General features: G+C 43.8%; 1 protein-coding gene across 1 annotated transcript; it reads right to left on the reverse strand.

The window, feature by feature from the left end:
• Positions 1-4,243: 4,243 nt before the first annotated feature.
• LOC104462102 (msx2-interacting protein-like) lies at positions 4,244-18,601 on the reverse strand. Its single transcript, XM_010073919.1, has 5 exons — positions 18,525-18,601; positions 16,358-16,445; positions 8,934-9,040; positions 8,041-8,361; positions 4,244-4,724 (listed from the first exon to the last, which is right to left on the reverse strand). The coding sequence occupies exons 1-5, from the start codon at positions 18,599-18,601 to the stop codon at positions 4,244-4,246; spliced, it is 1,074 nt and encodes a 357-aa protein (XP_010072221.1).
• Between the last annotated feature and the right edge of the window lie 6,717 nt (positions 18,602-25,318).

Raw genomic sequence — 25,318 nt, forward strand, 5'->3', positions numbered from 1 at the left:
TGCATTATGTAATGAAACTAAATTCACTTTTCTCTACTTTGCCTTCAGTTGTTTAAACAGGTGAAGAAAGTCCTCAACAAAACGAAATATGCTACAGCCTCCATGACAGGCTTCAGGGAGCCTGTTTTCCCCATGATTAAAATTCTCTTGGCAGTACTTTTCATCAGTTTATTTCAATATTAAGACACATAACATACGTATTCCTTTCCAACTGTAACTCATTGCTCCAGAAAGAATTTCACCAGAGAAATCTAAAATTAAAAAACAATCTCTAATTACTTAATGAAATCCTTGCCCACTTGTATTATAGAATTTTAAGTATAGCTACCACAATTATCGAAAAAAATCCATTTTCAGACTTCTTACCATCGCTTTAATTCCACACTACAGGAATGACTACACTCTCCTAAAGCCTGGTGAAAATAAAGTCACTGAATCTCAGCTGAAGCTGCTTTTTTAATTCCAGAGCAAGATCTATTTTACATTACAAGCTCTAGGAAATTATTCGTCTAATTAGTAAATCCGCCAGCATCCCTGACATCAGGCAACCAAATAAACACTCTTAAAAAATAAATTTAAAAAGAAGGCAAAAGGAAACCTCAGGTCACTTCTCTGTGAATTCACACACACATACACGTGCAGTGTTTACACTCGCATATTCTGGACATCACCTATAGGAAATCAAAATGTCCCACTGCTCAGTACCATGTAGTTCAGTACGTTGCTGTAGCAAAGCTTTAAAAATAATCGTGAACACATGAACACTGAGAAACATCTCAAGCCATTTGGCATTACAAACCTGAATAAAAATGCACGGAAATTCTTTTAGCACATTAGAACACCTCAACAGGCAGCCTAGAAAAGATAATTTTCTACAAAAAAAGGTTGGTTTTTTGGGTTTTTTTTTTTTTTTAAGGGGGATGGGCAGGGCACAAACAGAGTCTAGTTTGCTTCCTAGGGGATCACATAGCTTCCATGCATATTCAGCTTCTTCCATGACACAGCAGAGAAAATATGTTTGCTAATCTGTCATTTGTGGTGCATGTTCAAATCAACGGAACAAAGAAATTAAAGCTTCTGGTGGCAGAAAATTAAAATAATTTTCTAGAGTTTTTCCTCTTTCAAGGTGATTTAAAAAAACCCGAACGACCCTTTTCCGTAACACAGGTGGGGAACAAGAAATCTCACGCTAAGACAACTTCAAAACACCAAAAACGCTTCCTCAAACCTGCGCAGGTGATGCCACCTGAGACCGGCTCCCACAGAAACAGTCACATCACCAGCCTCCCTGCCTCAGCCCAGCGGGTGACTCCCGAGAGGCCAGAAAACACACCAAATCCTGCCCCGCGTCAGAGAACAAGGCTTATTTTTACCGTGTTCTTTCTGGTCTTATCTTCTACCTTATTCCTGTGCTGTTCCCATTACAAATCCCCTGTAAAGGCCTCCAAATACACACTTAAAGCAATGCTCAGCTGAGATCCAATGCAACAAACTCTGAACCTTTATGAAATAAAGGCTTTTTTTCAGTTTTTTAACACAATCTGCAGAGCATCTTTCCTCGCGTATTGTCCAGGAACATCATCTCCCTTTAACAAAAGTCTCGCACAGCTCTTTGAAAAGCACAAGGACCAAAGCCCTAACGCCTCCTTCGCCACCTTTCCGCTCATTTTTCACAGCACCTGAAGGATGGTGTCATGCACAAAAATCCTCACAAGTGTTTAACATCCATGAATTTTCACAGGCTCCAGCATCTGTCCCCGAACATTGACGCGAGTGTGGGCGGGTGATGCACCTCTCTACACGAACACAACTTCTTTTGCCTTTTCCACCCTGCCAGTTGAGACAGACACAATGAGATCTGAGTGACAAAAGTTCTTCAAGACATACAATTTCAGAAGAATTCAGTGTCATAAAGACCTTCATAATTTCACAGCATCACAAAATTGGCCATTTCCACTTATAATAAAGCCGTGAGAGGATCTCCAGTTTGCTAAAACCCCCGAGAAATACTATGGAAATTGCAAAAAGTAATTCTTCTTCAGATAATAACAAACTGTCCTTGCGTTATTCCAGATAAATCCCACTCTAGAAATTAAAAATAGATATAGAATTTAGTAAATCAATCCAGCGATGACAGAGCCAGAATCTACTACCCAGAGTATGGAGATGCAAATAAATTCCTGCCTGGTCTAGGTGTGTGAAACCTGAATATATTGCACAGCAAGTGGGAGCATCTTCCCAGTAAAAAGGGGTGAGGTAGCTTTAGTTCACCACGGGGTACCAGGGGTTTACGTATTTACATTGCTAAATTCAAAATGTGTTAAAAATGGAACAGAAAAGTCCACTCGTGCTGTAAGACTTTAAGGCCAGGTGGGGGTTTTGCTTCACAAAGTGAAGATATGGTTAAATGTTTATTAGTATCTAACTCATTGCTTAGAAGCACGTAAAACCCCTTTCTGATCCCTCAAAATGAAACAGACTATCCACCAGATTCTATTACTTGCTCTACTGAATTTGAATTTACTGAATTAATAAGAAAAAAATGTTTCTTTCCCTTTCCTCCCAGAGAATCATCTCATTTTCCATTACCCCAACTAGAAATTGCCAAGAAAATGAAATGCTGAAGCACAGCACACGCTGCTTATCTTCTGATTAAATCTTAAAGCTTTGTTCCAGTGTGATCACACTTAGTTCTCTCAAATTCGGAGCAGTATTTCATCCCGTCTCCACATCCCAACAATGACATTTTATAAATATTACGACTTTCTTGGACTGCCTTCTATCCATTCTGCAATGAGCAAAGGCGCACCACAAGAGAGAGGTTTTTCCTGCTTGGTTTTTTTTTAGAACCTTAAATGTAACCAGGCCTCCTTTCAATTCATCTTCTCTAGGGTTTTCTTTTGGAGACCTCTGGAAGTCTCACCAGTAATAAGTGTGAAAAGCTTTGACAAAGAACCGGTTGTCTTTATCTAAGTGTTAAGATCTCACTGACAGAGAGGTGTTAAGAGATAAACAAAACAACTCTCTAAAGCAGCCTAAAAGTCCTCTCAAATATTCTAGAGGTGCCTCTCTCTTCACCTGCTCTCCAGCCAAGACAGGACCTGGAGTTCTAAATCCAGAAGACAAATAATTAAAGGAAGTAAATAAATCTTTCCACGGTTCTTTAGACATCAGGAGTGCATGTGGGGGAAATCAGAATAGGAGAAACTAATTTCATCTTCACTTCTGCACACTCTCCCCAGCGCCAGCCCATCTGACCCTTCCAGAAGGTCCAATGTTCAAGCAGGGAAGATTTTATGAGGATAATTAACCTTGATTAGAGAGTTACCAGTGGTAAAATTCCATCCATAATCAAACACTATTTATTATATTGATATACTTATTCACTTAATGAGTACTTTCAGCTTTGGAATAGAACTGGTATGCAAAGGAAACATCTCCAGCCCTGGAAACCCCTCTGAAGAGCAGAGCTCTTCACCAGAGCATAAAACATTCACAGGTACAAGGGGAGCTTCTTGGTTTCCACTCTTAGGGCGAGTTTACTCTTAGAAAGCTAAATATCCAAGAGGCATTTCAACATGAATTTTCAAATTACTAAAAGAAATCCAATTATTAGCTCTAGTAGTCTTATTTTTCCCCAGTATGTAATTCACAGAGCCACACAAATACACAACTACCGCAGCTATTAGAGAAACAAGGACATGGGCATATCGCTAGGAAATGCACATTTGGATTTTTTTTTTTTTTTAAATTCTTCCAAGTCTACAATTTTTGCTTTTAAATGCTAGTGGCGATAGGGAATGAGAGGAAACTGGACAATTCTACTCATATTTCCCAAAGTACTTTAAAACATGTCCTGTAAAAAGTAGTTGACCTTAAAATTTGCTTATTCCCTCACTTAGGCAAATAAAATATTCACCCCGTTCTCCAAGCATGCGGGCAGCAGCCGGGGTGCAGCAAAGCCTTGTGTCCGTACATCCCCACTCTGCCTAGCTAGCGCCTTACGGATGCTGAGCAGATCCGCCACGGAAAATAATGAACAATGGCAACAGCACTCCCCTCGGATCCCTCTGTGCCAACTTCACCTTTTTACATTTCACACCAGTTTACTTCTACATCAATGAATAACACTGTGCCACAACACACCTTGTATTTTCACAGCCCGGGCTCGCAACTCCTCAGAAAATGACCCGCAAAGCCCATGGAATGGTCGCTTTGGGTCGGGCAACAACCCGCCGTGACCTTACCTATCACTGCTGGTACTGCTGCTGCTGCTGATGGAGTCACTGCTGGAAGATCTGCTCCGGGATCCGCTGCCGCTGGGAGAGCGCGTGGGTCTGGACGCCTGGCTGGCCAGCCTCTGCGGGGACTGGGTCCTGGACTGGGACGAATGCGGTGACCGACTCCTGCTGTGCTGGTAATTCCTCTCTGGCCTTCTGCCTCGTACCTCCCGTGTAATATCATCCCTGTAGATATCCCTGTGTACCACACTGGGCAATGTAAACTGCTCCCGGGCCCTAGGTTCATAACGGGGGTCGTGAGCATCAAAACGGTTTGGACTTCGACTCCGAGAAGTATAATAGAGCCCGTGTTGTAAAGTCCGTTCTCGAGGATCTCTATAGTAATCCTGATCGTAATGTCTTGTCCGATCAAATCCTCCCGTCCCCCGCTCATGGTGTCCATAGGCACTATGTTCATAAGCACGCTCCCTGTTATCTGAAGCCCTGTATTTTGGAAGGGGGGAAAAATATTTCATCAGAAAGGGGGAACGCACAACTAAAAGCAAAATCATGCAAACATTCACGTCAGCACTGAACTTATTTTCTGCAACTGCTTCTCTGCTAAACAGCAATAACCTATCAAGCAAACACTGACAAACTTAAAAACATTCTACTTGACTCCAAAGTTATATTCGTATACGATAAAGCTGAGCAATCATTTCCTTTTAATCACAATATCAGGCTTTCATGACCAGCATCTTGCCTGCACAGGAAAAAAAAATAATGCTTTTCAGTGCAGAATCCTCATTTAACTTGTGTTTGTTTTTATTTTTCCTTTAAATTCAATAAACAAGAAAAACTTCATGTTTGTGGACATCATAATTAGATTTTTGTTCTTCCTCCATTTTTGCTTAAGAGCTTCAAAAAATTTTCTGGAATTTGGTAATTACTGGAGCTCTTCTGATTATCCTTCTGCAAAAATGGCATCGCAAATCGGGCTGTAGCCATGAAAGCCTCCGTGCAAAGCATGACCCAGAGGTAAGAAGCTGCTTTCAAAAGGGGTAGCGTAACCCATAGAGAAGACCCAGAAAATTAGGGGGTTTCTTGTCGCTGTTCTAAAATATTTCATTCTCTTAGAGGGGAATTTTGCTTTTATCTGCCTGCTACACTCGATTCTCGTCAAAGCTGCATAAGGAAACATCTTGATGACTAATGTCAGAATACTTAAACTGCAAGGATGCAGGCCCCCAAAAGAGTCTAAGACCCTACACAAGGAGTCTAAATTAAATTTTTCACTAGGTGTTGTTTGCTGAGCCTGCTATTGTTACTGCAATCACAGAATTTCTATCTTCGCAAGCACGCTACTTTCAAGTAGCTGAGGTCCACATTTTGTGTCAGTATTTCAAACATTTCATGTGTCAACTGAGAGAGGCTCTATGTTCTAAAAGTTAGTGAGATCTCTCCAATAAAGAGAGTAAAACTGACAGATAAAGTTAAAAGAACATTACAAATAGTTTAGTAGTCTAATTTAGACAAGTACCAGGACGGTATGTCTAAGTTACGTCCACAAAATGAAAGATCAAGAATGATTACGTTGAATGTTTAAAAAATACTTGCAAAATTCTAAATATGTCAGGGTAGCCAAAGTTAATTTAAAAATCTAATTATCCATCTTATGAAGGACATTTCAACCTTTTTTTCCAGCCTTCTCTCTCAGATTCTTCCTCCAGAATCAATTATTACTCACTGCAGTCCCCTGAATCCTAATAACCCAATTCTGCCTTGTGCTTCCTCCTCCTCTCCTGCATCACAGGTCTGTCTTCTATTTAAAATGGCAGAAATATTTCAGGTATCTTTTATAAACTGAAAATGGGATTTGAATCTTTTTCCATTAGCATCTCAGGAGGTTCCTTCCGTTCCTTCTCCAATGAATCACTGGATCCTTAATCCTGTTGTTAAGCTGTAGCTCATTTTCAAGGTTTCTACAGAGCTAGCTCACGCTTTTTGCCTGCATTTTTTCTCTCAAATTATATACAAAAAACTACCTAACCACTGCAACAGAATGTTATTAACTTATGTATCCGCTAGAAATTCATTGCTGCCTTTCTATTTTCGTTATTTCTTGCTCGCAACAATGGTATTTTGAAAGATATTTCAGGACCTGTCACAGAAACGTGTCTTTTTTTCCCCCCTTTTGAAGGGCCAAGATCAACAATTTTATAAATGATTGCATTTAGCATCCTACAAAGTGTTAATCAGTGAAAGCCGATTTAATGAGGTAAGAGAAAGAGCAGTATTTTCTAGAAGGTTACTGCTATATAGCTGACATAAAAGAACAAAGTCCTCATCCATGAAAAGGACACAGAAGACAGACAGAGGAGCTAGCAGAGCTGAAAATCTAACGGCTACAGTGCTTTTTGGATTTATCTATTAGTACTAAGGACTACTGGAGTTAGTGGAAAGAGAGGGTTTGACTTGGGTTAGGAGAGGGGCTAATATACACAGGGCAGGACATACCAACCTTTTCCACGTGTGGAAACACGACCTATATTCCCAATTAAATCTAGGGAGAGAATTGTGAACATAACTTCCCCAATTTTGGCCCCTCTTACAGGGGTAATCCACCTTCTTAATGGGCAAGGGTGTCAAATGATATTTTAGATGAACCAACAAGAAAAAAAAAAAAATCTTAGTGACAAGACAAAAAAAAAATTCCACTGGAAGGAAGTAGTCCCAGACTGAAACCGTAAATCTGAAACCCCCAGACTTCTTTCTTGAGACAGTAGGCACTTAAATAGATCCATTATTTTAATTTCCAGCCCTAAGTCTGAATCAAGCAGCTGGTAGAAGATCACCCAATGCACGAGGGCACTCATCGCTGCTGGCCAGCAGGCATCCTCTAGCCGCCTTTGTAACCATCCAGCCCAGTCATTTCTCACTGGCGTATCCACAAACTGGTGTTAGCACCACGTCCTTAAAACTAAAGTATGTTTAATGTGGAGTAGCAAAGAGCTTTTTAAGAGACTAGACAGTAATCCACTCCCCATGGCTACTGGCGTCTTGACTGTATACCATCCAATAAATTCAAGGCAGTAGTTCTTATCCCAGCATTAAAAAAAATCACTATAATTTCCAAAATTTAGTAATGTCCATCATCTCTTTTTGCCAATACCATCAGAAAGAATAATCCCAATAACTTGGAAATGATGTAGATCCAAAATGGAAACATCACAAGCTGCCTTCGGTCTTCTCCATCCTGGCGTTATTTCCATGGCTAAGTGTTGTCTGTAGAATCCAAGGGGCTGCATCATTAAAGTCTACTAGAAATTTTGTGGTGACAATCCAATTAACATACCAACTGCGTACTGTGAGAACTGAGAGCTAGGCATCAAGCTTTCACAGAAATGTTAGGTTCTAGTATTCCGAAGATACTCCACAGAGAACTTCACCACATGTTGTAGAGTAAGATAGCTCCATCTGGCAGCAGGGATACATCCGAGCAAGGCCTGAATATTATCCAAGAAATGGAATCATTACTTCTAGAAAAGAGTAACTCCAATATCGATGCTGGCCAAAGGAAATCTTCCATCTTAAAACCACCTTATTTCAAGTGTAGATATCCAACCAGCTGCAGAAAACATCCTCTATGGATCCACAAGGTACCAGCCACTGGGATAGAAATCACTTCCGTTTCCAACCCAAAATAGGAAACATAGATAATTCCCAAAATTTTAAATCCATCTGGGGGCCCTAGATAGGAGTTTGTGTTTCTCACCATATCAAATACAAAATACCTGCCTAGAGAAACCTTGGAACTTACCCATCAAGTCTCCGCTCATAACGTCCTTCCCGTGCATGAAGCGATGGTGGGGGGCCGTAAGTGGGCCCCCCACCACCTCCTCTGAACCCAGAAACCTCTCTACTACGAGATGCTATGGAAACTGTATCATCCAATCCCCGAGCAGCACTGGGAATGGTTCCTGGTTCATTATAATCCGTCCGTAGGTCTCTATCGCCCATTTTGTTGACAGAGTTGTGTGCCTTCTGCGCACTTTTGATGTCCACAAAATCCACAAACGCTGCCACTCCGCCTTCCGACCCCCTCTTAGGGAGTATTTTGACACTTTCGACACGTCCATATCTGGAAGAAAAGCAAAGCAGAGCACAGAGATTAGCGCTGTTAGAAAAAGACCGCATTGCATGACATTGCCCCCTGCAAAATTGACATCAGTTTCAAACCGTTCACCCTTCCCATACAGGAGGAAAATCAATCTCAAAGCACAGCAGAGGTTGGAAGATGCATTTTCAAAAAGAGGGAAAAAGCCACTTGTAGAGGTGAAAAAGCCATTTAAAATTTCCATCATTATATTCAAAGCTCCTCTCTCCTGGTTAGCCTACCACGAGATCGCCCTTTTTATAATAACAGAGCAACACAGCTGAAGAAATAGGTATTTGCAATTAGAGCAGCTCTTCTCGTTTTTAATCTGACGAGCAACGCATCATTAAAACAAAACTGTGTCAAACAAGTAGAAATAAAGACATCCCAACAATTTTCTGAAGAATAAAACGACCTTGACACAGCAGTTCTACTACTCTGATCTATATTTAATCCATTCAGCGCTAAAACACAAGTCTTCATGATGATCCTCGTTCCTGATCTCAAATCCATTTATTTACAGCAGCCTCACAGGACACTTTTGAAGCATGACTGACACAGGCACCCCCGGACCGGGGTGCTTCTGGGCTTCAACTTTATATCCCCCACCGCGGACAGGCACAAGAAGCACGCTGAGCGAAGCTGACGGGGACGTGACGCCACCCTGGTTAGCGCACGTTAAGTTAAATAATTGCAACACAGGCACTTACGGATGAGTAAATGTCTGCGTAAAAATAAAAACAAACATGTTTGTGCACACAAGAAAACATTGCGTAAAAACATTTTTAAATAACTCTCATCAACTCATAGCAGAAAGGATAAAATGGAAAGTACGAACACAGCAGTATTTTAAAACAGCAGAGAATGTTTTGGTGGCTCCTTTCTCTCAGCCAGGAGATACAGCAAAGCAGACAAGAGCTTTGAACTGCAGTTGTTAATCCAGGAAAAAAAGAGGCAAAAAGCCTAGTTTTGAATATACTGAGAAAACAGGCATGGGCCACACAAATTAAAAAAATAATCAAGAAATACTTGTAAACTCTATGAAGAATTATTGCAACAAATTTTCTACTCATAAAGGCAGCACAACACTGAACAGATGTAAGCACATCTTCAACAAGAAAAGCTGTTTTCAGCTACACACGGAGGAAAAAAGCGAATCCAACGGCCTGCCTGAGGAGCAAAGGCTGCAAGAACCCGCATCTGACTCAGTTTTATGCCTGGCTTTCAATACACCTTCAGATTTCGTCATTGTTGTTGGATGACTAATCCTTAAATACGATTTGAAAGCCTGCGTTGCTGACTGCTGGCTTCTCATTCCAACCTGACCTACTACACTTTATCTATCATCTGGTTGGGATTTGGATCTCATTTTTCTCTGGTTTGTACTCCCCCAAATACGGTGCACTGTCTGTTAAGGAACATGTGCGCAAACAGGGGCATCTTTCACATCAAAAAGCACCTCGTTAGGCATGAAAAGGCAAGGTCGCATATGGGACATATTCTTGACGCTAAGCTGTCCAGAGCAGAGCTTGCCACCTCTGTACTCGTGGGTACGGCACGGTGACATTTAATTCTCAAGGGTTTCCTAACCTGTGATACCCAACTGATGCACTGGTCATGTTTTATTCTAATTAAAAATTGCAAGGAGCAAATAATCGCAAGTGGTACTGCAGGAGAGATCCTTGTCAAAGTTTGCACTCTCCCAAGGCTGGCTAAAGTTACCTTACCTTGAAGGCAAGATTTGAAAGATCAGAAAAGTAGAGAATAGCGTTAATAAAATTCGTGCGACCAAAAAAAAATGGCCAATTGGATGTGGCACGTGTAAAGAGAGAAGAAACAGGAAGGGAGGACGCGGGAAGGAAAACAGGAAAGAACCTATTTGAAAAAATGGTCATGCCATGAATGAACATGATGAAAAATATGAAAAATAATTAGGTGTCCCAGTTAGCATCACCCTTTAACACGGCGTTTCAGTGCTGGTTCTCCACAGACAGCAAAGGAAAGACGCCGTAACAGGACAGAGTGCTCCAATGCTCACATCTATTGAGTTTTTCTTAATAACGTCGTTACTGGAGTGACTGGTCAGCACATGTACTTTCCCTCTGCTCACTGTTTACACATTCCATTTCTGGCAACACAGACCCCCACACCCTGTCTACAATATTCAGGGAGGGGGGAAAAAAAAGCAACTTAGCACTACTCAAAAACCCTAAAATCTGAATTGAACTTCTGACTGCAGTCACCACAGCCTACTTTGTGTGGAGTTACATCAGAGCCAGCCTGCCAGTTACATCAGAAATGGGCTCCGGAAGACTTCCTGCTCACCAGCCTGACAAGGCTTTTATTTCCTCATTCTGAAATTGTAACACATACATGTCATTATAACATATGCAGAGACCTCAATTCTTTTTCTTTTCCTGGAGTAGATCCACAATGGGTTAAAACGTTCAAATATCAGAGCTAATGCTGCCCAGAAAGCGCAGACAACACAGAACATCGACACAATACACTCCCGATGTACCAAGAAAATCACCCCGCAAACACACAACTCCTGCAGCTGGAGCTTAATTTTTATATTGGGATAATTTTTTTTTTTCCCTAAATCAGAAATGGATGGGGGAGGCTACTGCTGTATTCCACTGCAGCCGCGGTCCTAAATCATCCCACTCGGAGACGGCGTGTTTTAATCCATCCGTTATCCAGATACATAAATACACCCTGCGCTTTGGTGTCCCGCATCGTACCCTTGCCGAGCCCCGAGGATAATCTGTGACAATCGCCTTTGCTGAAAGCGAGGGAGGCACAGACGGGGGGAGGAGAAAGGGAGCAGAAGGGGGGGATGAAAGAAAACCGAGAAGGAGAGAGCCCTGAGTATTCAAGGACAGCTGCTGGAAGAGGAAGGTTTGCATTTTCCGTGCCCCAACGTGGTCCTGTGATTACACACATCCTTCGGTCCCCCACCGTGAAGATTAATCTGTCTAGTGATCTGACCCAGCCCCACCCATTGGCATCTCTCCGAGCTGCTCCCGTCTTGGCAGATGCTGCCGGGAGGAGGAGGAGGACCGCATCGAGGGGAGAGGAGGGGAGATCTGCAGTGCTGCATCACCAGACAGGTCTACTGCAGCAGAATAATACGTTACGAGAAAAAAACTGATACTTTCAGGAGGGCCTGGGGAGGAGAGGCGGCGGTAACGCCACGGTTCGTTACGTGGATCGCACGGTCAGGCAAGATGGAGATGAGTGCGCTCTGGGGAGCAACCTTTGTCCAGACACCGAGGGCTGGGAAGAGAGGACAAAAGACACGGGGAGGCACTGCCACGACCTTTGGTAATGTTCACAGAGCAGCTCCTCTCAACCTTCGCCTCGTATCTTTATACCTGTGCGTCAGCCTGTTCCAAGAAGGCTGCGTTTCACAATCGCTGGCAGAGTGAACAGAAAACAAAGAGCCTCGTTTGCTCAGCTCCAAGTCCGCAGACCCTAATGAAAACAAGTCTCTTTAGTGCCTCTTCCCATCTGCAACTCATGCCGATTAATCATTAGCTCCGTATTGTAACAAAGGTGGCCGAGGCCGTATTTTTGGAGGGGTTTACAGTTCAACCAAAAGCAGAGCCGAGGATGTGCAAGAGCTGTTATGTCACCGAGCCCCTCCACCAGCACAGCACGAATGCAGCACTTGGCTGTAAACACAAACCTAGCCGCCCTTTCAGGAAAAAAAAAAAAAATAAAAAAAAGAGTTGCTCGATAATCACGGCTCGAACAAAGCCACACTAATCCAGCTTTTCACACAAAGAAAAGGAATTCATAATTTAAGCATTATCGGTTTATTCACTGTAGATCAAAGCACCTCTATAATCAAGCAGCTGAAATGTCTCTGGGCGCTTGGCATGGCTGCTCAGCATGTTTCTCTCGCTCTCCAGCCCTTCCTCCTCCCCAGCTCTTCCTCCCCGACCAGCAGACCGCGTGGCTGCGTTGGGAAACGCACTTCTGCCAGCGCCAGGCCAGGCTGGTTCCTCCTCCCCAGGGGCGACCAAAGTCACCCCTCACCCCTACACCGGGTATCGGCACCCGCAGCACCCTCGCCTTTCCATTTCTAATTAACCATTTCACCTTGGGTGCTCACTGCAAACATTCATTTCTCTGCAGGGTCTCTGCTATTCCCAATCAAAAGCATTTTAAACAAAGGATGGACTATGAGAAAGGCAGCTAGCAAATGTTTAGTAAGCAAATGTTACCATGTAGCTGCAATATTTTATAAACTGATGGGGATCTTTACAGGATGATATAAACACGATAGGAAAGGGTAGGTTGAAATCAGGGCGATTCACTTTTTTTAATTTAAACTAAATCCCACTTTAAATCATACTACCTCCTTATTCCTCATGTTGAGCTCGCCTCAATCTCGTGAAAGACCTCTTATATCCAACCATTTTCATTACTGCAGAATTCTCAGCTACATCCCAGTCTAAAAAACTTCACTGTATTTTTATTTAGAAGCCAGCGCAACGCTACGCTCCAGATACAACTAAAAGAGAGATAATGCAAGATCAAAAATAACACAGGAGGTTTTTTGCTTGTTTCTGCACTGCTCATTAAGGCCATGATTTGACAAGAAGTCCTGACACAGCAGGACATCGGAATACTTTGGATTCACTTTGACTGAAGCCGGCTATCTTTAGCCATCTGAAAAGCAGAGATGATTTTTCCATGCCACGCTCAAACTCCTTTCTCCTCCGTTATTATATAACCCAGGCAAGCCCCAGCCTGCATTATTCAGTAAAGCGCTCGCACAGCTTGAAGCTTTTCCTGGCCAATCGCATTCCTCTTGCTTTGTTGTTATTTCATAAGAAAATTATGTGACCTGAAATAATACTTATCCAGATGTCTGCACCTCTTCTCCTCACTCACAGCTCCAAACCAGCCCAATCCCCACGCTAGGGGCTACTCTAGTCTCTCACAAAGCAGATCTGCTCCAGCCACAGGGAAACGCACAATGTAAAGCTGCCGTAAGGCAGGTCACCATCCCCAGCTCCACAGGGTTGTCTTTAGCGAGGCTGCTGAGGTTTGCTGAACACCCTTAACATCAGTTCTGGGTTTTTTTGCTATCATGGACATCCATTGCACAGCCCAAGAACTTGGCTGACCACAGGAGTACCTGCATCTACTTCCCATCCATAAAATACACAAAATAACACGCTGGAAGAGCAGCAAACCCCGCTGTGCCGCAGCCTTACCAGCAGCACACCGAGCCATGGAGACAGCTATCCTGAAGAAATCCTGCTCCCAGTTAGCACCAGCTGCCAGTATCCCCAGCTCACAACCCAAACTATGTTTAAGATTCAGCAGAAGTTCCTAAGCCAGTAACACAAAGGAACCCATGTCTTTACAGAGGCATTTACAAAGAATAAGGCACTGTAACTGATCACAACAAAGGTGTTACTATAATAAATATCATATAATCGTTACAACATGCTTGGCCCAAGAAAATTACATACCACCACGTTCCATGCTGCATATTCATTATAGCCACATACTTTACTTGCCATGAAAAATATTTATATACTTCTAATTTTTTTTTAGAAAGGGAATTTCGTATCAAGAGGGGTATGAGATGGTATTTGACCACCTTCAGACCTGAGCGGCCCAAGTCTTTGGAATTATCTTCTGCTTCAAGTAATTCAGAGTACCAGATCAAAATCGGACAATATCATCACGTGCCTAGCATGGAAGGAAGACTTGAGAGCTTATGGATACAGGAGAATAAAGGAACCTAAACAAGATGCACTCAACACAGAGACCATCTTATTGAGCTCAGGTCCTATGGCAGGTGTAGTAACCGTGAGTTACCAGAGACAGCCACAAAGAAGCATGCGCACCGAGCTGGGGTGAAAATACTCCAAGTTAATCAGAATGTATTGTAATAGACACAACAAGCAAAATTCCAGAGTCCTGGAAAACCACACTTAAAATCAACTTGAACAAACGTGGGGAACTGTTGCCCAATGAGCCACAATTGCTTGGACTGTCACGCAACCCCAGAGAATTTGTCAAATGATATCTCAAATGCTTAATGACAAATATGGGAACGTACACACAGCCGCTGGCCTTCGCTAGCAGCTGCGCTTCAGGGAGACCAACAGCAGAATTTACTATGAACAACCTGATGGCACAGCTCGTTACAGAGGGCCTGGTCCAGAGCCGGCCGAGGCAGGAGCTCCCATTCCCAAACCAAAACACGCGGGACATCAGAAACCCCTCACACCCACACACACGCATTGCAGTTCTACCTTGAAAACTGGAAACTGGCTATTCAGGATTGTGGTGAGAATACACATACACACACCCCCCCCTTTTGAAGGGACCAACAGCACCATTTTGTAACACATCTCCAAACACCTCACCTTGCCCTCATTTTCTGAATGAATAGGTTTAAGTGACAAAACCCACCGGGACGAGGCTGCCAGCAATGTATGGAGCTCTTCCAGCAGCCTCCAGAGGAGAGGCAATGTATGGTGTTGGCTCTCCTTATCTCCAGCTGCTACACTGTGTTAAAGACAGCTAAAAATAAAACAAATTAAATGCCTCTCTAATTCTACCTTTCTCAGCACAAAATTGCAGTTTCTATAACGGTAAGCCATCGTGAGCAGCAAGGATAACGTTGTGAATGATCAGGAGTAGGGAAGCTCATCAGCGAGCGATAAATCCGTACGATGCAAGGCTTTGAAAACCTTTACCTTCCCAACGCCAGGCAAAATCAAAGCTCCTCGTACCACAAGGAGCGCTGGTTTTCAAGCCATGCCGAGAACAGACCTTGTGACAGCAATGATTCAGAAACATGCCCTAATTACCCAGCTCCCATAATTTTCTAGATTGCAATCTGAGATGCTTTAAAACCTGTTTAGAGTGATCTTTATTGGCTCTGCAACCTTTCGGGGGAGAAAAACAACGTTCTTCAGGGCATTCGCTACAGCTCTCTTCCTAGCAATGAAGATCTTCAGGGAAACCTCAAAATTCAGGAGCAGAAACCATCAGCCAGGTTACCGAGCTCAGTCAGACCGCGTTCGTGACTGCGGCAAGTCCTTAAGATGATATTCCTAACCCTCCCCTCCCGCCCCACCGCCCAAATTACCCAAACCCAGACCACTCCCGGACTTTGTAGCTCCCTTTCAGCAGCCCCAACAGCACCCCAGGGGAAATCTCCCAACTCCCGACTACAAGCGTGCGTTTTGTTAATGAGATACAGCACGTGTTCCTACCACGCACCGAAAACAGCCAGGGCTTTGTCTACACTCGTAATCCCTCCCTAAGAGATGACAAAGTAGGAAATTAAAAAGCTAGCACAGGCACATTCACTGATACTTCTGATACCTCTGTTATTTAAGAGCAACACGCTCGACATATCAGATAGTCCGGGAGATAGCTCTGTGCTGAAATAAGCGCTCGCGTCTTGCTTTACAGCTCAGCTCAGTGCTCCATTTTAAGACACATAGTAAGAGCAATTCCTAATTAAGACATTTTATTTATGTCGTGATGGCAAAGTCACCATTTGGATACTGCTGAGGTATTAATATACAAATGAAATTATTACATACCCCCAGAGAGGGAAGAAATGGAATATTTAAAACCATTTCTTCACAGTTGCTACTGTCAGTAGAAACTACTTTGTCCAATGGTCAACATAGCATGAAATTTTTCCGCAACCCCTCCGACAAAAAATTTTGCCACAGATAAGCTGTTCTGGTGCATGTGCATCAGGTGAAACCTGAACATGGGTACACCCGTTCCTGGAGATACAGATCGGTTCCTCTGCAACACCCCCACAACCCCAAACAGCACTCCAAAGCAGTCCCAGCAACATGTCACCCCACAGAGAGGAAGGTGAACCCACGCTCTGGGGACTGCGATTACGTGAAGCTGCATGACTAAAAAAAAGCCTCAGCTCATCCTCAGCAGCATCGAGCTTGGCTGCATTTAATATCCTCACCCAAGTCAGCAGCTCCGCTGCCTGCAACGTCAGGCCAAGCCAGCGTTGCATCAGACCGGCTGCAGGCAGGAGGCGAATCTTGACCCAACTGTAACAAAGGGCTTAACGCAAAATTATTGAGTTAAAGCTGCATAAATGTAGCTGAACAATCCAGGTTTCTCGTTCACAAGGCCACCTCAGCCAGACAGAAAAGAGGCAGAAGCTCTGTTATTAAGGAACTTGTCCTGGTTGTCACTTCTGTGCAATTAAGGAGAAGCATGGAAGCATCCGCAGCAGGGCTTATTGGTATATACATTATTAAAAAAAAAAAAAGAAATCAAAGTGGCTTTGTGAGCAGAAATAATGAAGACTCATTTCTTATGGACACATGTCTTGAGGTTGAATTCTCCGGCGTCCAATAAGTGCCAGTTCCCACTGCAGCTTTTCCCACGGTCAGGAACACCTCTCTCCCATGTGGATTCTTTAATGTCTAATAAGGGTTGTACTCTCGCTGCAGCTTTTCTCTCCATGGGGCCGCTAATCAGGTCTCTCTCCTCTATTAAAATCGCTTGTTTTCATGAAACTCAAAGGAACGTTGTATCTCTGAGCCTGGGAGCACCCCCTTCACAATGAAGTACAGCTGAAACTGGCTAACGGGTTCAAAATTGATTAGAGCAGAGACATCTGCATGGCTAGATGGCATCAGTCTTGCTCTGATATGAGAAGAAATATGACTATTTCTAGAAGCCTGAAGAGGTTACAAAAATCGCTAGAACCTCTGCATGTTCAGCTGTGTCGTATCAAGTACGATGTGCTGTGATTCTTTATCCCCTGACCTATGCAGATGTGCAATATCACGTTACTACACGCTAAACGCAGAGCTGCTGAATTCCATCTCCAGGGCATTTTTTCTTCCAGCTTAAAAGCATAATCTGCAGATTTGCTTCAAAAATACCAGTTGTGATAGGTAACATGAGATGCCTTCTGCAGAGGAATTGCTCCAGCCTGTTCTTTGGTGTGACTGATTTTCGGATTTGTTCGGATTCGATTCTAAGAACATGCTGTATTGCAACTGGAAGAGAATCTCCTGGTTAATCATATCTTTCATTCTTACATGCAAGGGTAATTCCCCATCTCAGTTTTGCATCTCCAAGCCCTGCTTTGCATGTATTCGGCAGCAGATGGAGGAAAATGCAGAGTCATAACATCACGGTCTCCCTGCCATGCTGCAGAGTACTGGAAACATGGATCACCTTAAGGCTCTGTAAATCTCGGTGCTCACTGGTTCATACTTCTCCAGTCAAACACAAACTTTATAACCTCTTCTCTCAAGGTTTTGTACATTTTCCAGAAAATGGTATTTCAGAAGAAAATAAAGTTTATCTGTCTGCAGTCTCTTAGACCATCCAAGTGATGGAATTGCTCTTCTCCCTTGAGTCACAACTCTGTTTCAATGAGTGACTGGCATCGATTCAGCCAACAGGTTTGACAACTTGGAATTCATTTCTGATGGAAAGCAGCCACAGATCCAAGGACTCACAGTCAAGTCAGCAACCCCCAAAGCTCACCTACTAAAAGGTTATGCTCTTGAAACCGGGGAGGGGAAAAAAAGTCCTATCAGCTTGGAAAAAAAAAGCCAGTTCCCAGCCAGGCCAGCCTCCTCCCCAAAGCCCTGTGTCTGAGCTGGCCAGTGGCTCCCACACTGCCACACCAGTCACCCAAATACAGATGTGCAAATGTGGGTTGCTTTGGTTTGTGACTCACCGTTGCCATCACCTTAGAGAAAGTGCTTGTTCCTGTGACTAAACCAACCAGCAGCGCAATACTCGGCATGAGCCAGGTGTCAGCCCAAGGAAACTCATATTCCCTGCGGACAAGCGGCCGGTAAGAGGCAGGCACGCACTCGGGTGTTTTGTCTGCAGTGACTACCTCTGCTCCAGGCGGTTTCTCCACAGGCAACAGCTTAAAACTTTCCACAACTGAGCTCCCGAGCCAGCCAGACTGTAATGGCTTTTCTTTTGATGCAACTCAAAGTCAAGGTTTTGCAAAGCTGAGCTGAAAACGTGAATTTCATTGCAATGACAGGCAAGGTTTCTCACCTCGGTTTGATGAGCTGACCTAAAGGAGACCTGACCACACCAAAGAATTCAGTAGACCCGTATCTCGAGGTGCATGGGTGCTGCCAGACCAACAGGGCTCCTCCAGCGGGTTAAGGACACAGCCAGACACACCATCCCTCCGCAACACAACCGGGTACATCACCATAACCGCCACAAAAGCTGCTTCCTAATTTTATGCTGTTTTGGTAATCAGCTTCACCTCTAAATGCTTCTTTTCAAAAATTAGCCTGACACGAGCTAGGCAAAAGCATGAAACACCAGCACAACTGAGCAACTGTAATCTCTGAATGGATTTAGAGGAAGAGATGTTTCCTGAGCTCAGCTGCTGCCAAAAAACAGCCTATCTTGCCATGACCAGCACATCAGCTACAACATCAGTGCGGAAACTATTTTTGTTTTTTAAACATGGCAAAGCTTCTCTGCTACTAATACTTCCAACAAGTTGTTTTAGAGGTAAGAAAGACCAAAGGTTTATTTCAGCTTTGATTACAATGAGGTTCTAGTGGGGATCTAGACGCATATTTCGCTGGCTTTCCAAGAGCAGTATCTCACACGTGCAAGCACAGACCCCCTGAAATTAAATCAAATGTTGATTACATATACAAGGGAGATACTTATCCATCCTGAGCTTTTATTCTCCTCACAGTCAGGATGCTAATGAGACCGGAAGACTTCTTCCTCCTCCAAAGACTACTACTTTAAATGCACAACTTGGCAATTTATTTTTCTTATTTTGCTCTATTAACTCTTACAGGTCACCCACAGCTGCCACAGAGAGCCTAAAGAGGGAACACTGAAATGAGCCTCTATGTGCTTTTTGGCAGCCGTCGCTATTCACGAGGACAGGAGGTATTCACACCAGCGGCAGGAGCAGATGGACCACAGCTCAGTGCTTTGTGCCACACGGAAGCGGCGAGCATCTCACCAAAGACACGTACACCACAGTTGGGGAAATCTGCGACAGGGCCATGAAGTTACTTAGTGAATTCCATGGACAGAAAACACAACAGGCTCAGTTTTGTACCTGGAAAAGAACTGAAGGTGATTCACGACTTGCCAAAAAAAAAAAAAATTACGATCTGGCAGTAGTCTTTTTATTGAGCTGAAAGATCACTTCAAGCCCAGCTTTGATTGGGTACCTGATCACCTTCATGACAAGAACTTGGTTTGAACCCAGCTCTGATTTCCTACGACATCAGGGGAAAACAGAAGACACGCACAAGCTCTTCTGTTTGGTTAGAGGGATGTCCAAGAGGAACACACACACAAGTCAGCGCTGTCTCCATCTGTCAAGAGAGCCATCGGTATCCAACAGACAAAGGTGTAGATTATCCATTCATGCTCCTTCCAGAGATGTTTGGACTTCTCTGGCTTTTCAGTGTTGAGATGAAAGCACATCCAGGGCATTTTGATCAGATCTGGAAGCTCACGCTTCAGATCCAAATGTGTTTTTTTTTTTTAAAAAAAAAAGTGCTTTCAATATGATGGTGCTAAGCTTAATTAAAAAGAGGAAGAGAAAGGAAGCAAAAAAAGCTCCCTTTTGTTCTCACAAGATGCCTGGGTCTTTAAACAGAAACTGGTCATTAAGACAGACTGCTGATCTTCTCCCATGATTAGTTTGTCTGAGCGGAAAATTGATGTTCCTTTCACATCCGAATTCTGCTGCGTTCTCACCCAAGTCATCACGAACGTCTGGACCCCAGGCAAGGCGTGGATATACAAACTGTAGGACAGAGCCAGCCACACGCAATGCTACCGGACACACTTCCAAAATAACCGTGAAGGATGATGTTCCAGCTGTATTCAGAGATGCTGCCTTCGTGTTCAGCCCATCCTGTTAACAGATCAGATTGCAGCAGGCCCTGGAATATATCCTGGTGTATTTACGAAAGTCCGTAACAATGTTTATTCTTTTATTAAAGGATGTTATCTTCACACTGCAGGATTTTACAGATTGCACAGGATGATTACCCAGTGTCAGTAGGTTAAACGGTAACTATGGAAATACAGAAACCAAAGCAGTTGCTGTGTTTTATTCATCATACGAAACTCATCATCACATCTTAATATATTGCTGCAGAACAGCACTGGAGATTGCTTTTCAGACTCCAGGAGACCAGAGCTGCCATTACTCACCAGGCAGACAGAAAGGCAAAACCTCCTGCACTACCCCAGCATGTACAAGGTAGGAAACACTACTGACTTGTTAGCTCGGACAACGAAAACAGCAGCTTTTGTCTAATCTTCATTAACTGTTCAAACAGTCTTCAGAACACTACAAAGACTCGTGCAAAGGTAAGCAGCGAGGCTGGTTGTACACTGTGAATTTCCATCTTCAGGCTCATATTCCTCCCACGAGATTTCTAAATCGGCATGCCGAAGATGCAGCTAAACTCCAAATCTTATTATGGAGAGTAATCATATTTTCTAGTTTATTCCTCAGTTCATTGTTTAGGAATGTTTGCCCTTGCAGCCTTTGGTTTCAGGGTGTTCTCAGACCTCAGCAAGTTCACTGAGCTTAATAAAAAACATAAGCAAAATACTCACAAGTGCTTATTTTTGGTAGCTACCAAAACCAGAACGTATCCGCCCCACTAACAGCTTAGCAAATTCCATCCTTGTTGCCAGCAACTCTCCCAAAACCTTTAGTAGTCTAAAACAAGCCGAGAGGGGTGACCCTCAGTTTTACCCCTTCCCAAACATCTTCAGAAGACCTTGTTTTGATATTTGTTATTTCTCAGGTGCGCCTTCATGTCACCTCCTCTTCTTCACAAGCTGACAACCACCACAACACCAAGACAGCCTGCAGTTGCGACACATCAGCTCACAAAAACAAAACTCCAGCAGAGCCCCAGGTTCATCCTGACTCACCAACTCGTCCAAAACCTGAAACCTGCCCTCTACTCATTTGGATATTTACTTCCTTTTTTAAGAAAAGCCAGCTAGCGCCTCTTCGCCCTCAGCAAAGACAAGGACCTAATTTTGGACACACCTTAAGACAGCAATAAGGTCATTTGCCGGAGAACTTGGCATGACTTTCTGTCCTATGAAAAGCAAAGAGGGGAAAAAAACCAGTCAACAAGGCTATCACAGAACAAATTTAAGCCTCTTCTCATCCCCCGTTCTAACTTGATGAATGGATTTAATACCTCCGTAAGCCTCGCAAGAACTGGTAAGTTCTCTACACGCGAGTCTGCTTTCTCGCAGTCTGCAAGGAAGGGCACTAGGATTACTTTACCATTGTACCCAAGGAATTTAGAGTAAGGACAAGAAATACCAAAAGCCAACATCACTTTGGAGTGGCTCAGCAACAACAGAAGCTGCTCTCATCAAATCACAAATAAACACAGCCAGGACCTTTGAAGAAACTTCAGAGAAGAAACCGTGCCAGAAAGGCTCAGCAGATGACAGAATTTCGTAACCGAGTGACATCAACTTATCTTTCTAGCAGGGCTCAGCATATAAAAACACTTCACAGAAGCTCAGTCCAAATCTATGCTCTTTGCGGTTCCTCATTAAGTTTCTTTGAAATAATCATATGGGCATTTCCTTGGCCAGCGTGGCGTCAACAAGCTGCCACCTCAAGCGCATGCAAAGAGCAGAATCCGGAGCGTCCGGAGGATTCATGAATCTTAAAACCGTTGAGGAGCCATCCCCCGCGTGACTCAGTCCCGGGGGATGAAGTAGGTGGCCGCAGACAAACACTGTTCGGTAACTCCGCCGGTATACCGTGGAGGTGACGCCTGGGCTGCTTTATGGCGCTCAGTGAATCAGTATCAGGAATGGAATTATTACAGGAGATCCAGCCGAAAACAAAGCCACAAGCCACCTGCAGAACCAGCACCACCATCTCCCCAGTTAGCCACCCAGCTGACCAACCTACACCCAGAGCAAGGCCCACTTTCGCCAGGAACCGACCAAGACTCGAGGGGGCAGGACTTGCCTCCTGTCTTCCACACCTTTCTTTCCCTTCTCATTCTGGGCAATTAATGTAATCCCCTTCCCCTAATCCCCCAACCAAATGTCCTCCCATCATCATCTTCTTGGGTTTTATATTCTCTGAAAAACTAAGATGACCTTTGCTGGAGATATTTGTAAAATGCAGCACAAGTAAGTCCTACTACTGCCCAATATTCTCGACATCGCTTCAGCAAAGCAAGGACATTAAATTTTACCTTGCCCTTCTCTTCAAAGGAGCTGAACTAAAAGGCTGGTACCTCATCTATGAAAATACCGTCACTTAAAAATGACACAGATTGACAAAAAAAACAGGAATAGTTCATTCTGCAGCCTTATTTCTGTATTTTCCTAAAGTACAAATCCACCTGGATAGAGATCTCTGTATGCAAAGCGGATTCAGCGCAACCATCCATGTGTTTGCATTCTAAGCAATCTCCAAGAACTATCACTCGATTATAAGCAATAAAACCTTGGGAACATATTTGAGAGTTTTACTAGAAAAACCAGACCACTCTTACTTCCGACTCAAGCCGGTTCCCGCAGAAAGGCACTGCGAGACCTGCTGGTGTCATACATGGGAAAAAGGCATCGGAAATGGTGCTGTCCCGACAGCCACGATCCTCAGCATGCATGGAGGTTTTTCTTCTCGTGGCTCAAAACCACCGCACCAGCAGCAATCTTGCCCCTCTGCCCCACACACAGCGTGTAGGAGAGCTGACCAAACTGCCTCTGCTCCACCTCAGTCCATAGGGGTGACGTACGGAGCAGAAAGCACGGAGATCGCACTCTCCCAGGCTGAATTTACACTCCCAGCCATCAAAACAAAACAATTTCTTGTAAACTGACCAAATATTTTCTAGAAGTTATTGAAAACAAACATGCACTCGCTGTCATATGCCAGCTTTTTGCAGAGCAACTCCTCAGAGCAGTTGTGTTTCAAATGCAAACCTCTTCTCCTGAAGATAGCCTATGCATCTCCTCAAAGCCAGAAATCGGAACAAGGTGAAGCCAGACAAAGCCTATTTTCCCCCAGAAAAACCGACTGAACAGTTATTTGTCTTCTCTGAGACTGCCTGATGTGCCATTGAACGATTCTAAAGGAGCACATTTGTTTCCAGAAATCCAGGGCTCCTGCTGGCCTTGGTTGCCTCTCTGAATGTCTGAATTCTCCGGCAGAAGAGGAGCTGGCATACCAAAGTCACATGGCCCATAATTAGGAGGCTTTCTACTCCTCTTTGCCCTTTAAAACACCAATAAAGGGACAAAAGCCATGTTCTTACAGATAACTATAAGAAAACAGGGAAAAAAAAATAATATGGAAGGCCAGCACTTGTGCTGGGGACAACTGTTACTATATTTAGTCGCCTTGTTCTGCAAGCTGCCGAGCATCTGTTTCAATGATGGTGAATGACTTTTTTTCCTGCTAGTCAAGACAGCATTAATTAGGTGAACCCAAATGATTGCTACCACCAGTTCCCTGAGCACCGAGCTCTCGTCTCCCACCTCCTAACACGAATACGCTGCTTATTCCATCCGAACAGCGGACCTCCAATCCTGGCACCCATTGCTTTTGTGTTCCGGGAACGCCTTAATAACTCAGTTGAAAGAAAATACAGCACACTAGAAACAAGTTTTTTTAAAAAGGGAGTATCCGGGTACAAAGCTGAAAAGCCGTTAACAATTTCAACTTGTTAAAATGCACAGAAAATCATTATTTCGCAATCCCTTTTAATATCAAGACAATAGATTAAAAAAGGGGCTTTTAAGGAAAAAAAATAACACCGCTCATGTAAGCCAGCACTTCTTGAGACCAGCTTCAATGTCCTCCAATTTGAGAGCAGAATTCATATGCAGAGAGTGTTATTTCAATTCACACTGAACAAAACCAATCAGGAGTGATTTGTAAAAACAATAAAAAAATATAGATATATATATATACACTTTCTGCAAAAAGCCTCTTTCATCTTAATTTGTCCCTTAAAAGAATTACTGGTGAGACTCCAAAGCCACACGAGGTTCCCACAGTAACGGGTTAATGGAAAGGGGAGAGGGGAAGCTGAATATGCCTGGTGGGTTTTAAGTTTTAGGAGTCTTCCTTGAATTTTTGCTTCTTTAGAAACAAAATGGTTGTGTTTCTCAAACTTGCTCCTAGCAGAGACTGTGCAACAGCAAGACCGCTTGTGCACCAGCTCTAATATGGAAATGTCAGTATTTCCTAAGCAAAGTGGAAAAACAAACACTCCCGTGGGTTGGCACAGAGGTTTTTGGGGTAACGCTATTCCCCAGCCCCCGGAGCTGAGATTTGAAACGGTATTTCCCCAAAATTCTCCCTCCCGCTGCCGCCGCGCAGCCTCTCCGCACGCTCTTCACCCTATTCTCAGGCTGGGGGATGGGTGGGAACCAGGCTTTGCCAAGCCCAGCTCCATCTGAAAAACACTTTCTCTCCAAACTAAATTGTCCTTTCCAAGGAGGGAGCCTTCCACATCCCACCTCCACGCTCTGACACCCGCCTTCCCCATGGATATCCCTACACCACCACATAACCCTTGTGTAACGTGTCCCTTCCCCCAGGCGAGGACCAGCATACAAAGGAAGCCTTGCTCCATTGTCCACCTACAGCACCTATACATCGAGCCTGAACCCTGACTCAACGTGTACCCCTTCTACAGCCACAAATATTTCATATTTACATCCCCAAAACGGCTACGGGAGGCAACGTGTCATTTCCTCCCATGAATCCACCAGCCAAATGTTTGGAAGCACATTTTAACTGCGTTTACTTGCGTGAGATCAGCCTCACCCCAACAGGCAAAATCCTGCTTAAAAATCAGTTTTGAAAAACAGCGAGAAATTCTAGAAATGAGAGGGGGGGGTTGCCTGGCGGTAAATCTCCTTCCCAAAC

The sequence above is a fragment of the Pterocles gutturalis genome, unplaced genomic scaffold (genome assembly GCF_000699245.1).
Source record: "Pterocles gutturalis isolate BGI_N339 unplaced genomic scaffold, ASM69924v1 scaffold50352, whole genome shotgun sequence".
Taxonomy (NCBI): Eukaryota; Metazoa; Chordata; class Aves; order Pterocliformes; family Pteroclidae; genus Pterocles; species Pterocles gutturalis.

Bases quoted from the DNA above. Each gene is read 5' to 3' on its own strand.
- LOC104462102 (XM_010073919.1), bottom strand. From the start codon at position 18,601: ATGGTGATGTACCCGGTTGTGTTGCGGAGGGATGGTGTGTCTGGCTGT. The intron at 9,041-16,357 runs GTGAGGATATTA...TGCGCTAACCAG, and splicing joins CAGCGGAGCTGCTGACTTGG to GGTGGCGTCACGTCCCCGTC. The intron at 4,725-8,040 runs GTAAGTTCCAAG...TCCAAAATACAG, and splicing joins TATGAGCGGAGACTTGATGG to GGCTTCAGATAACAGGGAGC.